Source organism: Sinocyclocheilus grahami, unplaced genomic scaffold (genome assembly GCF_001515645.1).
Source record: "Sinocyclocheilus grahami isolate Dianchi unplaced genomic scaffold, SAMN03320097.WGS_v1.1 scaffold747.1, whole genome shotgun sequence".
NCBI lineage: Eukaryota > Metazoa > Chordata > Actinopteri > Cypriniformes > Cyprinidae > Sinocyclocheilus > Sinocyclocheilus grahami.
The window spans coordinates 1,316,364-1,335,439 of NW_015505926.1; the positions used below are offsets into that span (position 1 = coordinate 1,316,364).

A 19,076-nucleotide genomic window follows, 5' to 3' on the forward strand; every position below is an offset into this window, starting at 1 on the left:
TAAATACATAAAATGTTTTAAAGCTAATCCATAAAGCATTACTTAGAGTAATAAATGTTGTTTTCTGTGATATCGCAATGATAATCCGAGCGCTCAGGATGACGGTGGCGATAGTAAGAAGTCAAACATGATAATAATAATATTGAGTTTAGTAACACCGATAAAAAGTAAAGTGAATGGACCCCTACTCCACCCGTAGGGAACATATTCCTTTGCATTCTGAGAAGTCAATAGTCACCAGCACTAAAGAGCCGCTAAAATCCATCGGGTCTGGATTCCTCACCTTCTCAGGTCTGTCCAAAGGAACCACAGACATGCAGCAGACTGGCCTCCTCTCCACACGGTGAGAGGAGAGGTGTCTGTGGGGCTGTTGTTGAGACATGAGGAGTTATAGTGCTTTCGGTGGATGGTGGTAGTGGGCAAATGATTGGGATGACCCTGTCTTAGTGTTGGGGGTCAACCACCTACAACGTGTCCGTAGGAGCCTCCCCCACCAGCCTGACCCACACAGGTCCGCATCCTCAGAGTTCTTAGGGTCTTATCCTCTGGAGTGCGGCCAGTCATAGAGAGGTCTCCAGGGCGAGGAGGGGGTACAGCTGTCGAGAGGGGGTTGTCCAGTGCCCATCTGGGCCTGTGGGGAGGTTCAGGTGGTAGACGCCGCTCTCGATGGCGTTGTTGTTGCGGTTAGGCGTGGTGGGGAGGCTGTACTGGCGGTAGGGACGGGGCGGTGGGCGGGAACGCTGCGGATGCTGGACCGGAGGAGGAGGGGGCTTTCGGAAGGCCGGATGCAAGTGGTGGTTGTGCCTCGACCACTCCGATTCATCGTCAATGTCGGTGTCGTCGATCAGCGGGATGTTGTGGATGAAGTCGTTGATGAGAAACTCGGGGTGCGCCATGAAGTTGTGGATGGAATTCCTGGACGCAGGTTTCTCGATTCCGTCGTAAAGGGAGCTACGGAACGCTTTCACCACCCGCATCTACACGGGAACAGAGGGGCCGAGGCACAGAGAGAAAACAGAGTGGGAGAAGTGAGGACAGGGAGAGGGTTGAGACAGGAGGGTGGGAGCAAAGAAATCTCTCAGTACATGTGTGATAGAAAAGACCTGAAACACTGTAGAACCTGTTCTGAACATGCCTTACAATGCACAGACAGCTCAAGATCAGGTTGCTGCAAAATAGTGCACTAACTGAATCTATCTGTGTCTTTCTTTATTAGGGTAGAGTAATAATTTTATTTTGGTACTTGAAGGTGCAATGTGAAATTTCTAGTCACAAAAAAACAGATTTGCAAAAAAAAAAAAACTTGTTTTTGTTGCAACTGCTTAAGCCCAATATATGCTTCAGTTTTAGTGTGAACGCTTAAACCTAAAGTATGCTTCAGTTTTAATGTGAATGTGTAAACCCAAAGTATACTTTAGTTTTGATGCAAATGCTTAAGCCCAAAGTATGCTTCAGTTTTAATGTGAAAGCTTCAGCCCAAAGTATGCTTCATTTTTAATCTGAAAGTTTAAACCCAATGTATACTGCCGTTTTGATGCAAATGCTTAAACCCAAAGTATGCTTCAGTTTTAATGTGAATGCTTAAACCCAAAGTATACTTTAGTTTTGATGCAAACGCTTAAACCCAAAGTACAGAATGCTTCAGTTTTAATATGAACACTTAAACCCAAAGTATGCTTCAGTTTTAATGTGAATGCTTAAACCCAAAGTATACTTTAGTTTTGATGCAAACGCTTAAGCCCAAAGCACAGAATGCTTCAGTTTTAATGTGAACGCTTAAACCGAAAGAACAGTATGCTTCAGTTTTAATATGAACGTTAAGCCCAAAGTATGCTTCAGTTTTAATGTGAACACTTAAACCTAAAGTATGCTTCAGTTTTAATGTGAATGCGTATACCCAATGTATACTTCAGTTTTGATGCAAACGCTTAAGCCCAAAGTACAGAATGCTTCAGTTTTAATATGAACGCTTAAACCCAAAGTATGTTCCAGTTTTAATGTGAACACTTAAACCTAAAGTATGCTTTAGTTTTAATGTGAATGCTTAAACCCAATGTATACTTCAGTTTTGATGCAAACGCTTAAGCCCAAAGTGCAGAATGCTTCAGTTTTAATATGAATGCTTAAACCCAAAGTATGCTTCAGTTTTGATGTGTTGTGTTATACTTGAATGAATAAGCTCTACGGTTTGTTCCATAAAGACACATCAGTTAATTCGGCTGTGGCTTCATCTGGAACTATTTGCCAAAAATAGGCAAAGTAACTGTTTGAAGTTTGAAATCTAAGTTACCCCTAATTAACTTTTATTTATTGAACTGTTAAATAAAAATAATACTTGCAATTGTGTTATTCTTTACTGATCTAAATATTCAACATTCTTGCTTATATAATATTGCTTAATAGGTTGGGATTTGTAACAAAAACCATACCATTACAAAAACATTATTCAAATTTTTTTTTTTTTTAACTGGTTTCTAGTAGTAATAATTTTCTTTCCTTTGGTCATCCACCATGCATGCATAATGCCCCTGGTCATTGCTTAAGCCAATGATGGGCTTTCTCAGACAAACAGATTGCAATTCTGTTTTAGGTTTTATGCTGCAGAATTACACAATGCACATTCATTTTTTAGATTCTAATACCCATAAACACGGGCATTATACTAAAGCTGCACAACCAGATCTTAAGAGTTTCTCAAAGAAAGACAGATGACAAACTAAATAAAACCAAATCTAAGACACAGGAAATGGACCCGAGCTGTCAGTTCACAGTTATCACTCAAAATTAAAGGTGAAGAACATTCTCATAAGCTCAAAACAGAAAACAGACCAGGCCTAAAACAAAGAGACGAATGGAAGCACAAAGTACCAAACAAAAAGCCAATACAAAACATATGCCATGTGTGTATATCGACTTATCAGTGGTGAAAATTGAAGTAGTGACACAAAGAGAAAGAGGATGTCTAGATACACACATAGACACACAGCCAATGGAAGAAACAGTGGGTAAGAATCTGCAACACAGTGCTAAGCAAAGGGGATGTTATGAAAAGACAGATGCATGACTGGGGGACTGGGGGTATGCTGTTCTTGGAGGAGTTATGACATACTCCTCAAGTGTACAAGCAGCATTCAGGAGTGTGTTAACAAGGAAGCAATGGCACTCTAGTAATGTGATTGTGATGTCATAACAGAAGCCATGGAGACAACATGCGTAATGAGGCCATCCGCCAATGATGCCAGTTTATGCCAATGATGCCAGTTTATGCCAATGAGTGAAAATAGGTCATAAGCTCTGAAGATATACTGTAGCTGAAGTGTTAAATATCAAAGGATCTGTAATTTCATCTATGGATTTATATTTCTCCCTGATCAGCAAAATTAGTTTTATTCCAGTTTGAATTCTACTGTTATGATTTACTGGAAATGGAAATTCCATATAATAATAATAACAATAATAATATAAAACATGTGTTTCTTCAATTATGGGCATTTCTAGAAAAAAAACGTTAGAAGGCTTCTTACATTCTCACTATTATAATTTATCTTCAATTGTACAAATAACAATTTCCAGCAACAGACATACATGAATCATAAGGAAGGAGAATTCTCTCATTATTTAGGGAAATGCACATAACAAAATAAATATAAAATTGTATTCATTCAGTAATTTTATAGCTAGCATTTTATGTATCCTTAAACTAAATAGTAATTTTACATTTAATTACACACACACACATATATATATATATATATATTATTTTTTTTGCAGCAATTTATTTTTAAGGAACAGTAATTTGTGTAAAAAAATCTCAAATTAATTCACAATAAAAATGTTGAAATGTAATATGATTTAAAAAAAATTTGTTTTTTAGAACGGAATCATAATTCGAGGGTTTTTTAGTTTTATTGTTACCTACATATTAAAAAGGTTTTAAGCTTATTCGTTTTTTAAATTTACTCATATGACATAAAAGTGCATATTTGAAGAAACACATGTGAGTCTGCCCTAGTAGGCCTATGATAAATTACTCCACAGGCTCAGATTACATTGACTGCCAGAGGATAAGTTATAAAATTTCCAGAGACATCATATTCTACACGGACTAGTCACTTCCTGGCATTGAGCCATTGATTACATGACACCAACCGCTGTGACAGAAGACCTTTACAAGCACTATCACACTGACAAGAACAGAGCAGGCACAATAAACAAGGTCACAGATCTCTGGTTTCTGCAAAAGTCACCTTATCAGCACAAATGGATCACACCTTTGTACAGTATCATAGGCCTGGAATTGATTTTTTTTTTTTTTTAAATCTCGGTTAGGGAAACTATTCTGGATTACTGTTCGGATGACAGATTCAGTTGTGAATGTTTAGAGAGGTGTGGAAAAGCACATTCAGTGAGAAAGATAGAGAGAGTGTGAGCATCTTTTGGCATGCAGCAGAGCAGTCGAGTGCAGATGACACACAGAGAAGAAGAGCTGATGAGATCTGCCTCAGTCTATATGCAGAGAAAAGAAGGAGCACGGGAACCGATCAGAAAGTAAAATGCTCATTCCAGTGCAGCTGTCTCGTTGTCGTGTTACAGGAACAGAAACAATGAAAGTCAAGGTCAAACTCAAAAACTTGAATGCATGATGGTAAGCAGTCAGGCTCATGCTGTAAGAGTAACTCAAATGCGGCTGGAGCACATATACACACGCGTCTCTCGTGTGTATATATTCAGAAGGAAGGAGATTTGAGAGCGCGATCCTTTGCTGTGGCCACAGGCCGGTGCCGCCCACCCCAACCCTCACTTCAACACTCACCCAGCAAAGGAAAAGAAGCTAAAATGACCAAGAAAGAATTTACAAGAGACAAAACAAACAGGAAAGGGCGGTCAAGCATTTGATTAAGTGCTTATCTGTTTTTCCAAAGAGCCTGTTTGTTGAGAAAAAGTCATGCAAATCTGAATCGAGAAACTGTTTGTTTTCATTTTTGTTCTTTGAATTTCTTTCTTTCTGTTTTTTTTTCTTTTTTGCATGGATACAGGTAAACGTTCGAGTATATCGCCCACTTTTGGGAAATGTGTGTTTGTTTAAAACTGATTGGGTTTTTTCCCCTCTTTGTTCTGGATGTTTGCATGCCAGATTACTATCCACTGTCTCCCCCACGCTGTCCTTCAAAGAAAAAAAGCTTGATACAATAAACAAGGTCACAGATCTCTGGTTTCTGCAAAAGTCACCTTATCAGCACAAATGGATCACACCTTTGTACAGTATCATAGGCCTGGAATTGATTATTATTTTTTTTAAATCTCGGTTAGGGAAACTATTCTGGATTACTGTTCGGATGACAGATTCAGTTGTGAATGTTTAGAGAGGTGTGGAAAAGCACATTCAGTGAGAAAGATAGAGAGAGTGTGAGCATCTTTTGGCATGCAGCAGAGCAGTCGAGTGCAGATGACACACAGAGAAGAAGAGCTGATGAGATCTGCCTCAGTCTATATGCAGAGAAAAGAAGGAGCACGGGAACCGATCAGAAAGTAAAATGCTCATTCCAGTGCAGCTGTCTCGTTGTCGTGTTACAGGAACAGAAACAATGAAAGTCAAGGTCAAACTCAAAAACTTGAATGCATGATGGTAAGCAGTCAGGCTCATGCTGTAAGAGTAACTCAAATGCAGCTGGAGCACATATACACACGCGTCTGTCGTGTCGTGTGTATATATTCAGAAGGAAGGAGATTTGAGAGCGCGATCCTTTGCTGTGGCCACAGGCCGGTGCCGCCCACCCCAACCCTCACTTCAACACTCACCCAGCAAAGGAAAAGAAGCTAAAATGACCAAGAAAGAATTTACAAGAGACAAAACAAACAGGAAGGGGCGGTCAAGCATTTGATTAAGTGCTTATCTGTTTTTCCAAAGAGCCTGTTTGTTGAGAAAAAGTCATGCAAATCTGAATCGAGAAACTGTTTGTTTTCATTTTTGTTCTTTGAATTTCTTTCTTTCTGTTTTTTTTTCTTTTTTGCATGGATACAGGTAAACGTTCGAGTATATCGCCCACTTTTGGGAAATGTGTGTTTGTTTAAAACTGATTGGGTTTTTTCCCCTCTTTGTTCTGGATGTTTGCATGCCAGATTACTATCCACTGTCTCCCCCACGCTGTCCTTCAAAGAAAAAAAGCTTGATGGAAAAACTTTATCATTAAAACCAAAAACGACTTCTTTACTCAACAAATATTTCCCAAAGATGTCTGAAATGAAAATAGAGCTACACAGAAAGCAGACAAAGTGATAAGATGCAGGAAAGGAGAGGAAGTAGTTAACAAAGCAGTGATGAAATAATGATTTCAAGTTGAATTTGTATGAATGCATTCAAAAAGGTTTATGTATAAAGATTGTTAAAGGGTATTCGCTGGACATGGACCTATTTTCACTCTTTATAATGGGTTAATTTGACATAATTTATATTTAGAAGTGACTGTAAATGCTGTAAATTATACAGTGCAATTCTCTTCATGTAGTGGATTTAAGATTTTGCTCTATTAATACAATTAATGCAACTCAAATGATAAATTATTACATTTTTTAAAGGAGTTGTTTTTAATTACAGCAATGTGCATTTTGTATTGATATTCTTTGCCATAATTTGTGATTTATCTCACATATCTCACATATTGAATCATTTAACTATGGTGATCTTTATAAAATTATACAATATTATACATTTAGCAAACACTTTATAAAATGCACTGTATAATCTGATGGCAGAATTCGCACAGTTACACAGACTATGAATATGATTATTTTTATCAGATGGTAGTAATCAAAGCTCGGAAAACTTTAATAAATTAGCATCGCTTGGACCTTTCCACTTTGAGAAAATATATTCCACTGACTCTCTTACTGTTAGGGAGCATCTGTGTTGAGCAGTGAACCATTACCGTACAAATGAGTGAGATAAACATGAATCTATCAGTGGCAGCACTGCGTCTCCTCTCAACCTCTGGGTTACAATGTGCACCCATCTTACAAAACCTAAAATGAAAACAAACTTGATCCGTAGATCTGTCAAATATTTTGAAACAAACATTTGTGTGTGTGACAGCTCTGAGGAAAAAGCATTTAGCAAACACTTTATAAAATGCACTGTATAATCTGATGGCAGAATTCGCACAGTGACACAGACTATGAATATGATTATTTTTATCAGATGGTAGTAATCAAAGCTCGGAAAACTTTAATAAATTAGCATCGCTTGGACCTTTCCACTTTGAGAAAATATATTCCACTGACTCTCTTACTGTTAGGGAGCATCTGTGTTGAGCAGTGAACCATTACCGTACAAATGAGTGAGATAAACATGAATCTATCAGTGGCAGCACTGCGTCTCCTCTCAACCTCTGGGTTACAATGTGCACCCATCTTACAAAACCTAAAATGAAAACAAACTTGATCCGTAGATCTGTCAAATATTTTGAAACAAACATTTGTGTGTGTGACAGCTCGGAGGAAAAAAAATGTGTTTTTGGAGAGCTGTGATGAATGACTGATCGAAATATAGTGTTTTCTTCTCTAAAGAGCTACATTGCGGGCATGAAAGGATTTTCAAAGATACGTACAGATTATGTATAAATATATACATCATACATGAATAAAAATACTACATTTAGGCAAAGATATCAACACACTAACATCTACTAAATGTTTCTGTAGTCTGATTTCTAACATGAGGTTGACAGAATGATGTTAATGTTTGTAAATCTCAGTCAAAGCCAAAGAAAATTCAGCGTGAGAAAAAACAACAAAAATTATGTGTATAGGGCTGAAAAAGAAGACTAGAGTGAGTAGAGTTCACCCACATAAGCATAAGTCCGCAAACACAAAGTGAGAAAATGTGATGAAAAATGTACAGATACACATGAAGCACATCAAAGAGCAGTTAGCCGCAATGATATATGGTAGTCGTAATTAACATTTCTAGCCTGAAACTAAAAAAAATACCACAAAGATGGAGAAATGTTTATAAATGAAAAATTTTTTGTTAATCCACTATTCCCAGAAACAAAAACATATAATACACATTCTCAAATTCACTCATTAAATTCTACCAGGGTGTATTAAAGCATTAATCTGGGTTCAAAACAAGTTTAAAGAATAGTTCACCCAAATGATAGTTATTATTCTTTAAATTACAATTGTCATTTATTCACCCTCATATTGTTCCAAACCTGCATGACTTTATTTCTTGGGTGGAACATGAAAGCAGATATGTATAGCTAAATCCAAAGTCCAAGCCCAAACTTCCATGCAATGAAAGTGAATGGTGACCATAAATAGAAGGAAGAGCTGATGAGATCTTCAATATTTTCAGTGTATAACAACTTAAAAAAAAGCTGTTTAACTATAGTGTGTATGATACTTTTATAATACTTTCATGGTGCACTTGGTCACCATCCACTCTAATTGTATGGAAGAGCAGCATGAACATTCTTTAAAGCATCTTATTTCATGTCCAACAGACAAAAGAAAGTCATACAGTTTGGAATGGCCTGAGAGTTAGTAAATGTATTTTTAGGACAGAATTTTTACTTTCAACTCAATTGACAGCATCTGTAATCTTTGCTTGTTTTTGCAAACTGACAGACAAGCTGATATTATTTTCAACAGCATGACAAAGATGCTATCAATAGAGCTGAACTTGTTTTGAACCCTTGTTTTGACTCCTTTAAAGAATGATATCTAGACATATGCTAATGGACTACTTTTGATAGAAAATGAAAGACTGTTAGTTTAGAAGATGCCTACAGAGGAGAGAACAGGAGACAGGTAAAAATAGATTTAAGCCATGAACCATGTGAACCATGGGGCAGAGAAAAAGACTGTGAAGATCTGTGGAAGGGAGATGCAGTCAGTAGCACAGAGACATTAGAGGATGCTTTCACACGGTCTCACGATGGAAATTACAAGATGCATTATCTGGAAAAAAGTAACAGAGGGAAAGAGAATGAGAGAGAGAGAGAGACAGAGAGAACTATCAGAGGGAGAAGAACCTTATAGGGCTTATACTCGAAGGTTTACCCCTTTGTAGGCTCAAAAGCCATAGCAGTGCAGCACATTGAGTACCTCTGCTTACTGTAAAACCTCATCTTTTTAGCAAACCACGCTTGACAACAGAAGCCTCTTGGAAAATAATTGCTCTCTCTGTATTCTCTCTTTTGGACTACATTCAGGTTTTAATACTGGTTCTTCTTGCAATATCCAGACTATAATATATATTTTTAAATAAACTAATTTTACAAGCAATTATTTAATAATTTCATGCAATTATTAAATGATTTAATATACATCAAAGTCATGTTGTGTATGATATTTTAATAGCCATGTCTTATATGATATATTCTGTTGTCCAAATGTATATAACAAATCTTTAAGAATATGCTATTTTAAAGCTGAAGTGTGTCATTTTTTTGTTAAAATCCTATTACAATTCAAAATAACCATAGACAACTATAAATGAGTAATCTGTAAGGGGATTTGTCCAAAAAGTGTTTCTCTGTGGCGCGATTAAAACAACATTGTCTCAACCAATGGCATTGGATTGGGGGCGGAACAATCTGTTTATCTAACCAATGGTTCATGTTTATGAAATCTGATCTATCATATTTTTTGCAATTCCATTTGCTCAAAAAACCACTTCAGCTTAAAAAAAAAAAAATCAGACTCAAATCAAAGAAAATATATTTTCTGCCACGCACTTAACACTAACGCTGTTTTGTACGCATTCTGTTGTAGGAAACAGGTTTGGACAGAGAGAAGACAGAGAATGGCTTATCGAGAAACAGGGATTTGAAAATAAAACCAACACCTTCAGACTACAAAGAAGAACCCAACAACAAGAGAAAAGGCCCGACACAGCAAGACAGCACACAGAAATCGAGAGAAGGAGAGGAGGAGACACAAACAACAGCTCATAGAGGATCAGTCAAAGCCAGACAGGCCGTCTTGCAAAGAGCCACTCAATCACAGAGAGACAACTACAGAGAAGGTTTCAAATACAGAACAGAAGTACCACGGCACACACGGTGGAGTGTTGCATGTGCTGCTGTGTGTAAGGAGGAATGCTTGGAGCATGTGTGTGTGTGTGTTTGTAAGAGTTTTCATGTTTTGTGAGTGTTTCTGAGTGTGTGAGTGTCGTGTCTGACACAGGTAGGGAAAGCAGGGAACTCACTCCCGGGAGCGGCGCTTGCATTGGCAGTGGAGAGAACTACATGAGTGGGGGTAGAAATATTGGTTACGTCATGGAGCTGGCTGAGCACAGAGGATCGACGTCTCACTGCACCCTGAAACGAACCACTTCTCTTGAACGTACTCACTACCTCCATCTGCAGGAGAGAGAGAGAACCACATCACATACACACTTCGGAGCAAAAAAGAGAGAGAAAGAGCAAGAAGGAGGGAGCAGAGCGAAAAGAAAATATGCTTGTGATACTTCACTCAGTAGGAAAAAACAAAGATATGTTGCCATTGTGTACTAAGGGGTACATCTTTAGACATTAAAAGGATAGTTCACCCAAAAATGAATGTTCTGTCATTATTTATTCTACCTCATGCCGTTCTAAATTTGCTGTTATTTTTTGCTGTGAAAAACAACCATTTAATTTTTGTTCAGTCTATTCCTCACACAAAGCTGTTAGTTGGAAAGCACATTATGTTTTTGTCCTTTTGGGGCTTCACAGACAGACAGGGTCACTATGTGGAAACGTGGGAGCCGGCATAATTATTCTTCAGAATTTCTTTTTTGGGGTTTCCGTAGAAGAAATAAATCCTACATAAAACAACTTGAGGCTGAGTAAACGATGACATAACTTTCATTTTTGGGTAAACTACCCCTTTAAGGACCTCCAACCAGGATCATAATGAAAGTTATGATGAAATAATAATTGAACCCAGTTTACTTTCTTAGTACATGGACTGGGTCTTATTAAGAATGATTTAATGGTGCATAATATAACAAAGAAAATAAAAGTCTTTATAATCATTCATCAAAACGTAATAACTTGCTTGGTCACTAAAACAACTAATCACTGACCATTAAGACCTGTTATATCATTTCCACTATTCAGTCATTTTCTAATAAAAAATCAAGTCCTGAATATAATATTCTCTCAAGAATAAATGGTTGCAAATGGCATTTTACTTAAAGAAACACGCTGCATTGTCAGTTAATTTATCAGGATTCTGTTCTGTTTTTCCAGAAATAGAGTGCGGATGTCACTGCGGTATTCTTTTGTTTCTAAATGGCTTTGTTAAAAGATCAAATAGACCGCACAAGATAAGTTCACTGAACATTACATTTACATTTAGTCATTTTGCAGATGCTATTTTTATAACATTACATGTAATAAAAGCCAACACAACAAATGGATGCCTCTGCAACCACACCACCCCAAATGTTTCACTTCTCTGAAACTCACTTTGTGCGCTGAATTAATTTGACATGCAGCCCTTAAGAACAAGTCAAACCAGGCCAAACCGAAATGGGAAATGCCGTAAGAATATGCAATCATCTTGCATAAGACCTCATCGATAATTAATCTGCAAATACCCTGTGTCAAAAACACAACACTGAGAAATGGAGGTGCTCTCCTCAGTGGAGTCACGCAGGATGAAAGCCATGATTAGATTAGGCTGACTGATGATATGAGGCCAGCCGCTATAATGCGTGTCGTGTTTTGCCTACTCCGTGTCGAGCAGTGAGGGAATCGATGGAAACCTTGTAAGGAGCTTTACAAGCACTTTGGCAATCCATACCGGGCACTCCAAATTTAAAAAAAATGTCTATATAATGCTCTACTATCCCATCAAGTCTGCTCACTGATGGTGTATATTGGCAAGAACATGGCCAAAAGAGTGAGTGCTTCATCATGCATGCATGTGCTTTGAGAGCGTTCGGTTATAAAAGCTCTTTCTTAAGTTACAGTGCCATGAACCAACAGGTACCACGACCCACCTTCCTCTATGCCTGCTGACCTTTAATATCATATATGTACCTTCTGCTCAGGAAACAAAAGTAATGCTAACAAGTCACAAGTGCACCACACAACAGATCTTTCCACAAAGACGCTATTAAGTTTCTTCTAGCACAGTTTAAGGAGCAAGCACACAAAAATTCTAGGCAAACCCAAACACATAAAGAGAGAAAATCTCACTTAAAGTCATGGATGGAGTCCAGATCGAGAACTACGATTAGCATAAAAAAAATTCAGTTCTACTCAGGGAAATGAATTTAGCATTGGACTCAAATCAAGCTACTTCAAGAATAAATAATAAACCTGTGAGCGGAGTTGAAAATTGTAGAGAGAAAATGGACAGAGAAACAAGATAGTATAATATACATTTGGTTGATTATATATACAGATCAAATCAAAATAAGAACTAATTATAATATATTCTTCTCACCTTATACTATAACTACAGTAGACACATTTATGATAATATCACAAGCCTTGATGCGTAGGGATTCACTATAAATCAGTACTATATGAGTAGATATTAGAAGTTTATCTTATTGTTTCAGCATATATACTACTGTTCAAAAGTTTGGGGTCAGTTTTTTTATTCCTGAAAGAAATTAATACTTTTATTCAGCAAGGACAAATTAAATTGATGATAATGACAGTAAAGTTTAAAATGTCAAAATATTTCTTTCAACTTTTTGCTATTCTTTTGAACTTTCTATTCATCAAAGAATCCTGAAAAAATATATCTCAGTTTTTACAAAAATATTAAGCAGCACAAATGTTTTCAACATTGACAATAATAATAATTGTTTCTTGAGCATCAAATCAGCATATTAGAATGATTTCTGAACATTTACATTTGCATTTAGTCATTTAGCAGATGCTTTTATCCAAAGTGACTTACAAAGTAGAAGCAATCAGATCAACGAGAGAGCAACAATATACAAGTGCTCTGACAAGTCTCAGTTAGTCTAGCACAGTGCACATAGCAAGGTTTTTTAAAATAAATAAATTAGACCAAAACGAAGACAATAGAATAGAATAGAATAGAATCGGTAAGTGCTAGTATTAATTGGTCAGGTGATGGCGAAGGATCTGGAGTAATGATGCTGAAAATTCAGCTTTGCAATCACAGCAATAAGTTACATTTTAAAATGTTAAACAGAAAAAAAATTATTTGAAATAATAATAATAATTTTTGACAGTATTACTGTTTTTACTGTATATTGATGAAATAAATGTAGCCTTGGTAAGCATTAAAGACTTAAAAGACAAAAATATTTTTTAAAGAAAACCTTACGGACCCCAAACTTCTGAACCCCTTACTGTACATTGAATTGATTTTAGGTTTTAGTGTTTTTTTTATCTTAAACAAAATAGTATAGAATTACATACAGCCTTAACATGAAAATAATTAGCAGCTTATCATATCAACCAGATCTTTAATATTGGTGCATCCCCAGAGTCAAACATTGTTCAGATCCTCATCAAATCTTTCAAGCTCTATCAAGTCTGAGGAGCAACATTCTCAAGTCCCATGCAGCACCCCGGGCTGCGACTGATTCTGTGCTGTGACTCTGAGCAAAATGAGTTACTAAGCAATAAATTAGGACTTTAAAGAACTCAAGTTACATAATAGAGTGACAAAACAGAGCTCTGAGCACGAGAAGGGGGAGGGAATGTTATAGATTCTTGTTGGGGGAAATCTATACGCATTTAGTAAAGGGTCCCAACAGTAGGAAGCAGAGACCGAGATAGAGTAGCGAAGGAGAGAAGGAAAGAGAAGAGGAAGAAGGCAAGGATGAACTAATGTTGGTGATTCAGAGAGGGTCTAGAGAGAGCGAGGAGAGAAGAGGAGGAAACTAAAGGAAAAGCAAAAGAGCATTCTTTGAGGAAACATAAGTTCTACTGTCTGTGGAAACCATCTTAGGTGACTAGAGCTCTAAATAGTTCTACCAGAGGGATTGATTGGTCAGAGGTAAGGGGTCTCATGCACAGCACCTGAGTCTGGATACGGTTAAGGCCTCTAAACCAGAGGATCTGCCCCCTGCGTAGCTCCCTCTCAGCATGGTCTATCTCCTCCTCGTCATCGGCCAGCTCATCCTCCGTCATCTCGTCGACCCCTGGCCCATGGCCCGCCTCCTTCAGACACTTCAGGTGACTAGTGGGCACGGTGGCGATCACCTGAGATGGAAATAAGAATTTGTTTAAGAGGAGTTGAATGACTGATACTGTACGATGGTGAGCAGTGCTGGATATACAGTTTATACAATACATGGGTAAAAATATGTAGATATCTCATCTTTTTAAAAATGCTACAAATCTGGAACTGATTGAAACTGAATTAGACACACCCCCCATTACTAAAACTCTGCCTTACAAAGATATCACTGAGGCCGTCAAAACCATATATTGATGGCATCGCAATCACAGAAATATTATAAATTATATTATACATTATAAAATATATTAAAATAGAAAACGGTTACTTTAAATTGTAATATTACTGTAATTTGGATCAAATAAATGCAGTTTTGCTGAGCATGAGTAACATTAAAAGCTTTGAAAATATTTGAAAAAATATGTTGAAAATATTTGAACGGTAGCCTATTAGACATATTTAACTGTGCATGCTTTTTCCTATTTTTCATCCTGTACAATTACAATTTGATCTATAAATTCACAACTCATTTTAAGTTTTAGTGTTTAATTATTAATTTATTTAGACAAAATAGTCTAAATCAGCCTTAAGATGAAAATAAGTATTAGAAAATACTTATCATATCAGTCACAATCGGCCCAATTAATATCGGCAAAGTTATTGTTCAGCTCTATCAAGTCTGAGTAACCACATTTTCAAGTCCCATGCAGCACCAGGATGGTACTATGGCCAAAAACATAGACACCCCTTCTAATTAAAAGTACTCCCATTCTATCAGATTAAGCTGTGGAATTAGCCACACACCCTTCTTCCAAAACTCCGCCCTACAAAGATACCGCTGAGGACCTTAGATGATGCCAACCCTGAAACAACATACAGAACTACCAAACTTTGCTATAAGTTTGATTGCATCATATAATAATTGCTGTTAATAGTGTTCATCGTCTGTTTGATTACGTCTTTTATAGATTTTTCTGTACATTTCTGCCATATGTACATAAACTGACAGTCACCACTGATAAGCTACTACTAAATATTGTAGAAACTTCATTTTCTGTAAAGTTGCTTTGCAACGATTTGTATCGTAAAAGGCGCTATACAAATAAACTTGAATTTAATTGAATTGAGCTGTCAGAATTGGCGGTAGCAAGATAAAATTGTTGCAAGACAAAACTGAAAACTGCTTATGAAGCTGGAATTGGTGCTTAACTTGCATGATCCAGTTCATTCCTGCTGCCCATATTTGGACTGCCCTAAGAATATGCAAAATGATTGACAGGCAGAAAGTATCTTAAAAAAAAACTTGGCTTTGAGTGGTTAAACAATGAATCTGTGGTCTGTGATATCTGTCAGGCAATGGGGTAGCATTCTATTAAAAATCGCTTTTAGCACCTTTAATGTGTTTGTCTATTTTGGCTACACCAATTCATGAGACTTTCAGATGCATACAATCGATCATGCATCCACTGACAAATATTCACAGTAGGATAAGAACCAAAGAGCTTGTCCACCAATAAAATGCTGCACTGAGTCTGGTGTGGAAGAACTTTAACCCAACTGAACACCCGTGGGATGAACTTGGTATGAGCCAGACCTCATTACTCAACATCAGTGCCTGACCTCACTGATGCTCTTGTGTCTTAATGGGAGCAAATTCGCACAGCTATGTTCCAACATTTTGTAGAAAAAAGCCTTCCCTGAAGAGTAGAAGCTGTTGTAGTAATAAAAGTCCCAATTAATAGACATTGGTTTAAAATGAATCACGTGGCACACAGTAAACTTGAAAAATCATAAAGTTGATGAAATACTCGACACCTTCAGTCACACAAAGATCTTTGATAGTTGTTCTCCTTATTTGTTTTTTATGTCTCTTGCTCTCCTACCTGACCCCACAGCAGTTCTCCAACTCCCACGAAGAGGCACCACAGCCATTGCTCCACATTGAGAGGGGCACAGCTTAAACAATGAATCTGTGGTCTGTGATATCTGTCAGGCAATGGGGTAGCATTCTATTAAAAATCGCTTTTAGCACCTTTAATGTGTTTGTCTATTTTGGCTACACCAATTCATGAGACTTTCAGATGCATACAATCGATCATGCATCCACTGACAAATATTCACAGTAGGATAAGAACCAAAGAGCTTGTCCACCAATAAAATGCTGCACTGAGTCTGGTGTGGAAGAACTTTAACCCAACTGAACACCCGTGGGATGAACTTGGTATGAGCCAGACCTCATTACTCAACATCAGTGCCTGACCTCATTGATGCTCGTGTCTTAATGGGAGCAAATTCGCACAGCTATGTTCCAACATTTTGTAGAAAAAAGCCTTCCCTGAAGAGTAGAAGCTGTTGTAGTAATAAAAGTCCCAATTAATAGACATTGGTTTAAAATGAATCACGTGGCACACAGTTTGGGTGTTCACATACTTGTGGTCATGTTGTGAACTGTATATTACAATTTAAAAGGAAAGTATATTAGACGCACACAAAATAATTGGCATTTATTTGAATATTTTCTTCATTAAAAATATATTAAAACGTGCTTCTCGGCAGGATATAAGGATATAGGATATAATGCAGTCTAGCAAATTTATCAGCTGATGCAATAATTTCAAAATGACCAAATAAATCAGATAATAAATCAGATTCTTTGGGGAAAAATATCTTAAACTTGAAAAATCATAAACTTGATGAAATACTCGACACCTTCAGTCACACAAAGATCTTTGATAGTTGTTCTCCTTATTTGTTTTTTATGTCTCTTGCTCTCCTACCTGACCCCACAGCAGTTCTCCAACTCCCACGAAGAGGCACCACAGCCATTGCTCCACATTGAGAGGGGCACAGCTGAAGGGCTTGCCCCCAAACTGCACGATCACAATCTGCACACAGATCAACAGAAGTCAGCACTAATCTACTCAGCACAGTGGAAATTTAGGCAGCACATCAGTCACCCTCTCATCACCTTTCATACAATCTCATGAACAGGTAGAATTATTATTTCAGATAGAATTTTTATTTCAAAAAGAGTCTATATAAATCACCCAAAAATTTTAATTCTGTCATCATTTACTGTTTTAAACCTGTATGAATTTCTTTTTCTGTGGAAAATAAAAGGGTTACTCCACCCCAAAAAGAAAATTTTGTCATTAATCACCCCCATGTCGTTCCAATCCCGTAAAAGCTTTATTCGTCTTCGGAACACAATTTAAGATATTTTGGATGACAACCGGGAGGCTTGTGACTGTCCCATTGACTGACAAGTAAATAACACTGTCAAGGCCCAGAAAAGTATGAAAGACATCATCAAAATAGTCCATCTGCCATCAGTGGTTCAATCTGAATTTTATGAAGTGACGAGAATACTTTTTGTACGCAAAGAAAACAAAAATAACAAACTTTATTCAACAATTCGTCTCCTTCGCATCACCGTAGCACCATTTTGGAGAGTGTCCACTGAACGTAAACTGTGTATACTGTTCTACTTGTCTGTCAGCCGCACCACACGGATTCGTTTTCTACGTTTTTTTTACGCTTTGATTTGAACGAAAACAGCGTATCCGTGTGGTGTGGCTGACACAGAACAGCATACGCAGTTTGCGTTCAGTGGACACTCTCCAAAATGGCGCTACGGTGACGCAGAGGAGACGAATTGTTGAATAAAGTTTGTTTTCTGGGCCTTGACAGTGTTATTTACTTGGCAGTCAATGGGACAGTCACAAGCCTCCCGGTTTTCATTCGAAATATCTTAAATTGTGTTCCCGAAGACGAATGAAGCTTTTATGGGTTTGGAACGACATGTGGGTAAGTGATTAATGACAAAATTTTCATTTTGGGGTGGAGTAACCCTTTAGTAACCAAACAGATTCGGTTCCCATTAACTTTCATTGTATTTTTTTGTAGACAAAAAAAATAATAATAATACAATGGAATTGAAAGGTAACCAAAAGTGTTTGCTTACCAACATTCTTCAAAATAATTTTCATGATCCACTGAAGAAAGAATTGCATGCAGGTTTAGAACAGCATAAGGTTTTTTCCCCAACTATTTTTTCCCCTAAACCAGTTAAGCACAAATCCTGCCCCACCCGATTTTAACTCAATCACACAATCATCAGTCAAAAATGGATGGATCTTATTTTCCAGGATGTGCCACAAATACTATATTGATGTTAAAGTGAAAGTTGACCCAAAAATTAAAATTGTCATTAATTACTCACCCTCATGTCGTTCCAAATCCGTAAAACCATTGTTCATCTTCGGAACACAAATTAAGATATTTCTGATAAGATATTTAATTACTTTATTTAAAGGGGTCATATGATGCGATTTCAAGTTTTCCTTTCTCTTTGGAGTGTTACAAGCTGATTGTGCATAGATAAGATCCCTGAAGTTGCAAAGACTAAAGTCTCAAAACCAAAGAGATATTCTTTATCAAAGTTAAGACTCTGCCACGCCCCCCTAAAACGGCTCGTTCTAACACGCCCCCACATATCTACCTCACTATGTGGAAATATTAGCATAATGCAGCCCAAATGTGCACGCAAAGAAAGGTGTGGTTTCAGTAGCCGCAGTTATTGTTGAAGCAGCCATATCAGGGAGACGCTGTGTGTTTCTAGGTGAAAGCAAAAGCACTTTATTTGGCCTTCCGAAAGTAGATGCATTTAGGAATTTTTAAGATCACTTACAACAGAACAGCAATGCATTTTATAGATGACCGTTTCGTGAACCTAGGAGAGGAGGTAATTCTGACTTTGCTATGACAATCCGGCGCTTCTGAATCAGCTACTGTTTTGTTAAAAAACATACCTAATTTAAATTAGGCTTAGCTACTGTTTTGTTATTAGTTTAAGTATTTGCTATCGACTGTTCAAATGCGGAGTTTTGCGCATCATGTGTGTGTGTGTG

At 37.3% G+C, this 19,076-nt stretch overlaps 1 protein-coding gene across 7 annotated transcripts in view; it reads right to left on the bottom strand.

The window, feature by feature from the left end:
• The window catches only part of LOC107560942 (plasma membrane calcium-transporting ATPase 3-like), a 53,358-nt gene continuing 34,282 nt past the window's right edge, over positions 1-19,076 (bottom strand). For 2 of the 7 annotated variants that reach the window (XM_016245252.1, XM_016245250.1), the window contains 3 exons: positions 16,944-17,051; positions 14,007-14,189; positions 1-977 (listed from right to left, as the gene is read on the bottom strand). In XM_016245252.1, the coding sequence (XP_016100738.1) occupies positions 561-977; positions 14,007-14,189; positions 16,944-17,051 (708 nt within the window). In that variant the 3' untranslated portion in view covers positions 1-560. Of the gene's footprint in view, positions 978-9,358; positions 10,368-14,006; positions 14,190-16,049; positions 16,090-16,943; positions 17,052-19,076 lie in introns of those variants that run through there. The other 5 variants (XM_016245254.1, XM_016245249.1, XM_016245256.1 and 2 more) reach the window with 5 other exon arrangements.